The 9,482-nt window shown below is 43.3% G+C and overlaps 1 protein-coding gene across 1 annotated transcript; it reads right to left on the bottom strand.

Moving 5' to 3' along the window:
- Nucleotides 1–549: 549 nt before the first annotated feature.
- Nucleotides 550–4,837, bottom strand: IL22RA2 (interleukin 22 receptor, alpha 2). Its single transcript, XM_009873391.1, has 5 exons — nucleotides 4,774–4,837; nucleotides 3,715–3,865; nucleotides 2,745–2,923; nucleotides 1,128–1,297; nucleotides 550–705 (listed from the first exon to the last, which is right to left on the bottom strand). Exons 1-5 carry the CDS (start codon nucleotides 4,835–4,837, stop codon nucleotides 550–552), a joined length of 720 nt encoding a protein of 239 aa, XP_009871693.1.
- Nucleotides 4,838–9,482: the final 4,645 nt, after the last annotated feature.

Raw genomic sequence — 9,482 nt, 5'->3', positions numbered from 1 at the left:
GGAGAGGGCAACAGTAAATGAACGCCTGTGTGGTGCTTAATTGCCAGCAGGAGTCAAACCACAAAAACTTAATACACCTGAAGAACGGCCATGAAACGAGGACAGGTTCATTTGAATAAATACATCAGATAAGTTCCTGAACAGAACTGTAGAACTTGTGGCAGGATTGCGTGTCAATGAAGTTGGAGGTCACTCATTCTCCTAGTTAATTATTACTTGACAGCAATAAAAACCAATGAAAGCAATACTATGTATAACTGCTTAAAGGAAGGGAAGAAAAAGGTGTTTCTGAGGGCCGTTCCAGCAGGTAAATAATTATCCATGCCAATCCTCTACTCTTGTTTGCAGAATCATTCTTACCTGGTGTGATGTAGTTGAGATGATACAAGAACTCTGGCTGATAATGTTGTATGGGATGGCAGGTTTTATGCCACACCTTGTTTTCTCCTTTTGGAGACTATCTGCCTTTGAGGAGAGGATAGCTCTTGACTTCCAGAGTTATCTTCAGTCCCAGCTGGTGACTTACCCATCACAGAGGTGCCAGCCCTGTCACTGCAGCACGGTGCATTGCCTGTGGCTGTAGGCACTGCTGCGGTCCAGCGCTGGCACGTATGTTTTAGCCACGATGCAGTAGCTGACTCCGGGCCTCAAATCTTCTATTTTAATAACCTTATCTTTTCCTTCGTATGCCAGGACCCTGTGTTGCTTCAGTGTGGAGTAAAAACAGCCAGTCAAGGACATTACCCTAGCAACTGTGTCTGTCAGTAAGGTAAGAATGGAGGACGCAGAGCAGCAATGGACTTGCATGAGGACCATAGCATTATAAAAATTATGTATGATTTTTAAAGAAAATTCCCACTCAAAATTTCTTTCCTGTCCCATCTTTTTACTCTAGGTCTAGGAGTATGAAATACTAAGTTTATGGGAAAGAATAAAGGGGCCAATTACAACTTAATTCAATCAAATTCAATTCCGGATAAACATACCTACTCTGTTTTCAAATACTTGCAGAATTGCAGATGCTCTCACAGTCCCAGAAGACTATTTTGACTGTAAAACAAGAATGATGTGCCCATACTTTCCTGACTTTTCAATGGTAGAATTTTCATATTTGTATATGCACTTACCTCGTCTAGCAAGTTGTTAATTAGAAAGACTTGATACAGCAAATCATAATAATTTGTCATTGGTATCTTGCTGCCTCTCTTCCTTTTATAAGGAGAACGTGGAGCCCAAAGCTTTACTATTATGGATTTGCTGGTATGAACCACAGTAACTGTTGGAGGTCCTATCATAGCTAAGGAAAAGAAACAAAGCAATGAGCACAATTACAGTTTGTTAATAATATTTCACAGAATGCAGTTTGAATCCAGTCAACAATTTAATGTTCTTGTTACCAACAATACATTATGCTGTATTTAGTCTCAAAATGCCACTTTGTAAATTATCACTCCTTGGTGATTATTGCTTGGGACATTTTGGGAGTGACATTTCCTGTGTTTGTAACTATAACATTAGACAAATTTTTTGAAATTTTTCTCTCACTTGTCTGATTTCTAACATACTATGGCATTATAGTGCCTGTATTAGCTGAAAGCTTTGCACGTGTCCTTTCTAAATACATGTGTCCTGGTTTGAGAGCACCAGCATAAAAGTTCTCTGGAGCTGCCTGGCCCAGGGGGCAATCACAGTGTGTAAGGGGGCCAGCTGTGCCTATGGGGAGGAGAGGATGGGTCAGGTGACCAAAATGGACCAATCACAGTGTTCCTTCCCATGGTGCTCAGTATATAAGTACCCCTAAGAAAAGCCCTGGGGTCTTCAGTGGCTGCTGTGCTGGGGGGGTTGCTCATCTCTCCCTGTGCTGCTGGTGTCTCCTGTTCTCACACTGCAGAGAAGCACTGTTCAATGGGACAGGTTGTCTTTCCCTGCCTCCCTGTGTGGGAGAGGCACAGCTCCTTTTCTGTTTTTTTTGACTAATGTTGGAACTCTGGGCTCGGATGCTCTCATCTGCTGCTGAGTCCAGTCTGGGACTTTTTTCATTCTGCTTGGATCCTAGTTGTCATCTACAAAGCATGCAATCTGTATTAACACATTTTCTTGTATCTTTGAATATATTTGTGTACTTGTACAATATCTGTATATAGTTTGACATCTTCATTGTTATTGTTAGTACTATTTTTCTTTTTCATTAAACTTGTTGAAGTGTTTTTTCAACCTCAGAGTCTTTCTCCCTGTTTCTACTGTTATCTTCCCCTGGGGAATGGTGAGGGGATCACAGAGAGTGTCTGCCAAAATTTAGTGTCTGGCCCAGCCTTGAACTTTGATATCACTGCAGTCAGGAAAATGTATAAAAGTGAGAAGAATGGTGGCCACACAGCTCTTTTCTCTCCTTTTTCCTCCCAAGCAGAGAATATTTTCTCCTTTTGTATGTTGTGTCCAGTTTTTCCAGCAGCTCTGAAAATGTCTGAAAATAATCTGTGTAGTTCCATGCCTTCAGGAAGAGGTTGAGTTAAAGAGAGCCAGGCACTTCTGATCACCTAATTATTGATAAGTGGCTCCTTATCCATAACTGATTGACTTTGACCTGTGGGGTATATTATTTTATCACAACACTTCACCTGAGAACTATTGACTTGCAATTTCTTTTGGTAAAGCTTTGTGACTAGGAAAGGAATACTCACGTTTGCAAACTGTGTGCAGAAATCCAATCCCTTTCTCAGAGAGACCCATATGTTTGCACTTACTTTCTCGCCAGGGAGTGAATCTGCAGCTGAGGGTCCAGTCGGAATAGATGCCAGCTGAGGCAGCTTTCACTCTGCCGTAGTAGGGCTCTTGGATGTCAGAGGTCTCATTTGTTAGGTCACAGACATGGGTTTGAATCCCCCAGCAGTCATCTTTATTTTGCCACGTGCTCTGCCCATACCTAGGAGTGAAGAAAGAGGAGGAAGGATGTAAGCTTTAGCTATAACTGACTGAGTTAACTTGCCAGCGCTGACAAGCATTTCTACTGTGGAAGTTAACACCCTTCAATGTGACGACAGGACAGATTGATTTAATGGGTGTTTGGGAGCTACAGGTTTCTGTCTGTTCTGAAAGAAACTTAAAGTGGAGATGTGGGTCACCAGCCCTATAGGGAGCTGTTGCGTGCTTGCCCCTTGGGAGAGACAGGTGAGCGTTGGCTTAGGCAGTGGATTCAATGACGGGCAGAATGCTGTTTTCCACCAGCTAATTTCTCAAGGGCAATAGTGGTTTCAGGTGCTTACCAGGTGTGCGAGGGATGGAAGCGTAGCTCCTCTGAGGAGCAGCCCCCAGCATTGTCTCAAGTTTGCCACCATGAGGCACGCTGCGGCATTGTCGTGGGCAAGGTGGGCGACTGAAATACCTCAGATGCCCCGTTGCAGAAGAACCTGACCTGGCTAGACCTGCTTCAGGCAAGTGGTTGGACTCAGCGACCTCCAGGGTCCCTTGCAAACCACATTTTTCTGCAACTCTGTGGTGCAATGAGGGTGCAGAGCGTATTGCTGGAGGTGCTTGCTCCCTGACCTCATGGGCTATTGATGAGTACTGCAACAACCAAGACCTGGCAGCTGAGCAGGACATGGCTGTTCCCCAGGTATGGAGACAACATCCTATGTCACCTGAGCAATTCCTCGGGTGTGCCAAGCAGGGATGGGCCCCAGCCAGGTGGAAGGCTGGAGTTCCCCCAGTACTTACACTTTATACTGCACAAAGTAGACCGTGTCACTTGTCTCTCTTGCCCTCCCAGGCTGCCAATGCAAAGTGCTGTTGAAGTTTAACGAACGAAACTCTACCTTCTGCGGTTTAATCAAATCTTGCAGGTCTTGGTTTTCCAAAACTAAAATTGCTGCAAATAATAAGGAATGATAGCATTACGTGCTTGTCATGGGCATGCTCCTCCGCATTGAAATAGGGGTGTACTGTTAACAGCTCCTTTGGTTTCATGGCTGGCAGGGAAATTAAACCTCCTGGATCCCGTGTTCAAAACTTTACGAGTCACAACGAACAGATCTAGCAGTTGCAGAACAAACACATTCAGTACTATGAAAGGAAGACTTTTATGTGTTTTGGTTTGGTTTATCTTTGCTAAGTTTACTGCTGTGAAAGATGCCTGATAGACATCCCAGAAAACAAACCCTTCAATCAAATCACAGAGCCTGCAGTAAGCAGCCACATTAGTATTTCAAGTCAAGTGCTCTTTCACCTACCTCTTGGCTTTAACCTGCAGGGTTTATAGTTATCGTAACTGTTACCGCAACCATGTTTACCAGTTAGTGATAATAAAAAAATAACCTGCAATTCACTGCTTTTCCAGTCTGTGCTACTGGAAGAAGCTGCCTGACACGTTTCAAGATAATTTGTTTTCAAACTGCAATGGTTACTGGGGCAGGGTCAGCTAACGACTTCTCTGATGCATCCAAATCATAACATTTTCTGGGTTATCTGACCCAGATGACTGCAGCCTTACCCCTGGCATTCCACAGAATCAGATGACACTTGTATTTATTAAACTGAAACTGCATGCATACTTATTAAACTACAGCCATAAACAAATGTAATGGACAATGTGTCTGTTTCACCTGCACTTCAGAACCTTAAAAGTCAAAATAATAGACTGGTTTGGAAGTGACCAGAATTTTGAAACCCACTGAAAGATCCAGAGATTTCTTGACTCATCCTGAGACTCAGTAACAGACCCAGCACTGCCGTCCCACCTCCCCCATACATAAGAAAGAGCAGAAAGCCTCTACTTACTAGTTATCTCATCCTGAAGCAGGTACATCAGTAAGCAGAGGGAGGAAAGCGTGATCCCCCTCATGCTTAAGAGAGCAGCTCCATGACTGAAGAGTGTGTCTCTTCCTCTTGGGCATGTCTTATGAGGAAGTAATTGTGAAGCACTCCTAAGTTTCCCTTATTTTCTCTTTCCAAAATCCCCAGTTGGCTTTGGTTTAATTTAGCTGAAAAACACATGAGTGGCTCTAAATTAAACTTAAGCAATTGTTCTTACTTTGCAGCTGTGGTCACTCTGAAGTTTGGAACTAATTATGAAGCAAACCATAATGAAAAACATTGGGTTTTTTTAGGCCCTAATTCCCAAATGATGTCTGGCAACATTACTTTATACCATAGATTTGTCACACAAGCTTTCTTGCTTACCATGCTAAACTTTATTTTTTTTTTCAGCTTGCTAGTCACTCAAAGCTGAAGAACACAAGAAATTTTGCTGCAAACAAATAAAAGACCTACCCGTGGGATGTCATTGATTTGGTGGCCTGTCTTTGGGTCCAATGCAAGCGAATAGAGTTTGCAGGTGCATTCGTGGCAGAACGTCATCTAGGAATATATCACTGGAGGAATGAGGGCATTGTAAAAACTGCTGCCAGCCTTACTGCTGGGTAGCGCATCCACACCACGCTGGCTTCTGGAGAGATGCTGGGACAGCTGCAGCACGGGCAGCCTCTGGGCAGGGAACAGGGATGTGAGCCCAGCCTACTGGGCCAAAGTGCTGCCCCGTGTTGGACTTTCAGACTGCTACGAGTCATACGCCCCAACTGGTGCGGGTGTGCCGTGACGTTGGCTCCACAAACACTAGTATTTGTCGCTGCTGTCCTCCAAATTCTGCCTTTCCAACATGTACATCCCTGAGAGCCTGACCCCAGGGGTGGGGATACCAGTGCTCCCTGCTGAAAGTAATTGCACATTTTGTTTCTAAGCTCTTTAGTGCCATGTGTGCAGCTGCCTGGTGGGAGCCAGGTTTTGTGCTCCTGGGATGTGTGGAAAGCTCAGCCAAGTCGGTCACTGGTGGCCGATGTGATGCTGCTGGAGGCAGCCAGGAGGCTGCTGGCTTTACTGCCCAGCCTTGCCCTTCACTCTTCCCTCCCCAAAAAGCTCCCCAGTGCTGACATCCACATGTGCTTCGCTGCTCACGCACCAGCACATCTGGGCAAAAGTCACGATGCATTTTCCTTTTGCAAGATAACATTGACAAGCAAGAAGAGAAAACTCAAATTTCATATGACATAGTGCAGCACTATGTAACAACGCCACCAAAGAAATAGTAGAAATGAAGAATACCTGTCTGCAGAAACAAAACTTTGCTTTATTTTGGGAAAAGATCGAAGCAAAACATCTGCCAGGACAAAAAAAAAAAAAGCAAGTTCTGGTTCAAATGAAGGTCTTCTATTTAAAGGCAACCAGCTATACTCAGCAGACTGGACAACATCTGATCAAGAAGCTGGCCTCAGCCAAATTTATGGACACAGGTTCTTAGTTCTGCTGATCACCCCTATCTCATGATCCAAGCAGCGAACTTGCAGTAGATACATTAAAATGTTACTTGTATAGCCAGATAGATACAGCTATATATAGATGTATATAGTTTTATATACATTTATAAAACATATGGATGTATAGCTAATCCAGTTAAGGGAATCAAGGATCTGAGAAGAAATGCACCAAAAAACAAAACAAAAATGGAGGTAAAAGGCAGAAAAGCCACCCTGCTGTCACTGGCTAGGAATTTTTTATGTACCGATTTCCCAAACACATTTTCAAAATTCAATGACCTTTAACTAGTTCCCCACTCCAAACACAATCAGTATTTCATCATGTTATATGAGCTCAAGTGCGGGAATAGGGAACTTTCATAAACCAATCACGACTGAAATGTCATCAAAGTTTAGTCACAGGTTTTGTATTTGCTTACTTGAATTGTACCGGCAGACCTTCCCGTACCTCATGTAACAGCCCGCTGCCAGGAGCTGAAGTGTGGAGTTTTGCCAAAATTGCTTGTGATGGTGGTTCCACCTACGGCTGCAGAGCTGAGGGCCAGCCTGCCCAGTGCTGGCAGGTCGTTGCTCAGAAAAACTGCTTTGTGGTGAAATGGGAAAAGAAATGCCTATCCCATGGAAAAACTTGGGGTTTCCTCTGTGCTGCACTCTGATAATGCTTTATCTACAATTGGGCTTGGCTCTCTGAAGTAATCAGTAACTTTTCACATATTTTTTCTATTGAAATAGCTGCTGGTAATCCCCACATTACTAGCTTTTAGCGTCCTACTCATCAACTTTGGCCATGCTTCTTCAGTGTTTCGTGTGATTAAAAAATAGCTACAGTGAAACAAGTACCAGCTACAGACACACACTCATACAGACGTGTACATACATACACGTCTTGAGTTTCACAGAATACACATATAGGACATTTAAAAATGTAAACAATTAAGGGACACTAGGATGACATGCACTGCAATACTATTTAAAATACAAATGAGGATATTTAAAAAACAATATTGTTTAAGAATACTTTGAAAAGTACTTGATGAAGAAATAGAAAACAAAAATTTATTACTTTCCGCAGCTGAGTCCACATACTAGCTCATCCTAGCAGATTTTTAACCCAAACCTTTGTGAAACAGCAGTACTGATGTTTCTGTGAACAGACACAGAATTGTGGTCAAGTGAATTTTTTCCATTCCTGAAATAAAAATCTAGCTGAATGCTGAGTAAACAGATATCTTTCTCTTGAGAACTGCATACTGCTACACGGAGGTAACGGTCAAGTACATTCTTGCTGGAAGCTGCCTAACTCAGCCGATCTGATAACACCATCTCCTTGGTTTTAGTGATTTCTTCCCCCCCCCCCCAAAACGAGCTGTTTCCCATCCATGAGAAGACCAAATTTAATCCTGGAACTATTCTGTGGAACCACCTTTTGCTTTTCAAATGTGAGTCTCTGATACTTGCAGTGGAAGTGGGGGGTGGTTTGCTTACATGCATGGATGAGGGTTTTTATTTTTTTTATTATGTAGTCTGTGTGAAAAGCCAGAAGATGAAGGAAGGGAAGAAAGTCCCGAAGCATAGACAATACTTCTGGTAACTGGCAGATGCCAGACAAGTGTCTCTCACATGTGGCTTTTCACACAGACTAAATAAAAAATGAGTGGTTCAACTTATTCTGGACTCGAAGACTATTCTCAATTGGAGCCATAGTTTTCAGTCTTTTACTCCTCTAAGCAGTCAGCACGGACTCACAGGAAAACTTGTCTGGGAGGGAGCTCTGGAGGTCAGCCAGGCCAGCCTAATGCTCGGAACAGGGCTAATGGTAGTTTTATCTCACACTTAACCACTTTCAAGCATGAGTTTTTCCCCCATACATCTAAGTGGGATTCCTTGCTGCAATTCGTGACAGCTGCTTTTTGTGTTTTGACTGGAGGCCTCAGACAAAAGTCTGACTTTCCTGCAAATGTTTATAGAGTTGGCAACTGCAATGAGATCCCTTCCTTGGACATCAACTCTCCCAGCTCCCTCAGCCTCTTCTGGCATGTCGTGTGTGGCAGCACAGCCCTCCACCAGCTCAGTGGGGTCTGGGAAAGTGAACCACTACACATGCACAAACACACACCGAGAAGAAAAAAACAGGAAAAAAAAGAAAAAAAAGAAAACCCCACAGTCAGGAAGAAGGGGCTTTCTGTGTTTGGTTTTTTTCTTCCCTGCTTTTCAGGGAAGAGGCATTGCATCACACAGGTTCTTTTAGAGAAGTTTCTGAGGAAGCAAGGCTGACTTTCGTTTCACCGCTTCCTGCCCACAGGTACAAAGTGTTCTGCTCTCGCTGTTAAAGGGCTCGACTCAACTTTTAAAGATTTCATTAGAAATTCTCAGTGCCGTAGCTGCACCTCCATAGTGAGATGTCTGAACATGCTGAAGGCTTGCTGTGTAGCAAGTCTTTATCTGCACGTACAATATTTATTTACCAAAGTGCAAGACACCGAAATACACCAGTAAGTTAGTAACCAACATCACTGTTACTTGGGAACTCCAGATGATACCAAACTGCAAAATAGTTAAAAGCCTTTTATTTAAACAACGGATTTCTTCAAAATTGACAGTTTTCCTCATTTACTAAGTCATAAGTTTTTTTACTGATGAGGAGTGCTTTAGCTTGTTTAAGCCTATTGAGAAAAGACAAACTTTTCTTTAGGTCACAAGTTCCTCACCAAGTCATCTACCAACAAAATGCCAGTTTAGAGACATGTGGAATGAATAATCCATAGTTTGTTGGTTCTGCTTAGGTAATCTAAATAGTATAGCAAAAGTGCCCAGTGATTACTTAGCCAGTAGAAACCACGCCTGGAGAGGTACAACACAAACATGTTGATGTTACCCGCATATATAAGAAGGGAGAGAAGGACGACCCAGGGAATTACAGGCCTGTCGGTTTAACTTTGGTCCCGGGAACGCTGATGGAGCAGATCATCCTGAGCTGTATTATGAGGCACATGCAAGACAACCAGGTGATCAGGCCCAGTCAGCATGGGTTCATGAAGGGCAGGTCCTGTTTGACTAATCCCATCTCCTATGACAGGGTGACCTGCTTACTGGATGAGGGAAAGGCTGTGGATGTTGTCTACCTTGACTTTAGCAAGGCATATGACACAGTTTCCCATGGCATTCTCCTAGAAAAGC

This window comes from Apaloderma vittatum, unplaced genomic scaffold, assembly GCF_000703405.1.
Source record: "Apaloderma vittatum isolate BGI_N311 unplaced genomic scaffold, ASM70340v1 scaffold11287, whole genome shotgun sequence".
Classification (NCBI taxonomy): domain Eukaryota; kingdom Metazoa; phylum Chordata; class Aves; order Trogoniformes; family Trogonidae; genus Apaloderma; species Apaloderma vittatum.
The sequence above is the reverse complement of the archived record's forward strand: the minus strand, read 5'-3'. Positions and strand labels throughout refer to the sequence as shown.

Coding starts and splice junctions, on each gene's coding strand:
- IL22RA2 (XM_009873391.1), bottom strand. CDS start 4,837: ATGAGGGGGATCACGCTTTCCTCCCTCTGCTTACTGATGTACCTGCTT. Junction 3,866..4,773: donor GCTTCAGGATGAGATAACTA/GTAAGTAGAGGC, acceptor TATTATTTGCAG/CAATTTTAGTTTTGGAAAAC. Junction 1,298..2,744: donor ATTCACTCCCTGGCGAGAAA/GTAAGTGCAAAC, acceptor TCTTTTCCTTAG/CTATGATAGGACCTCCAACA.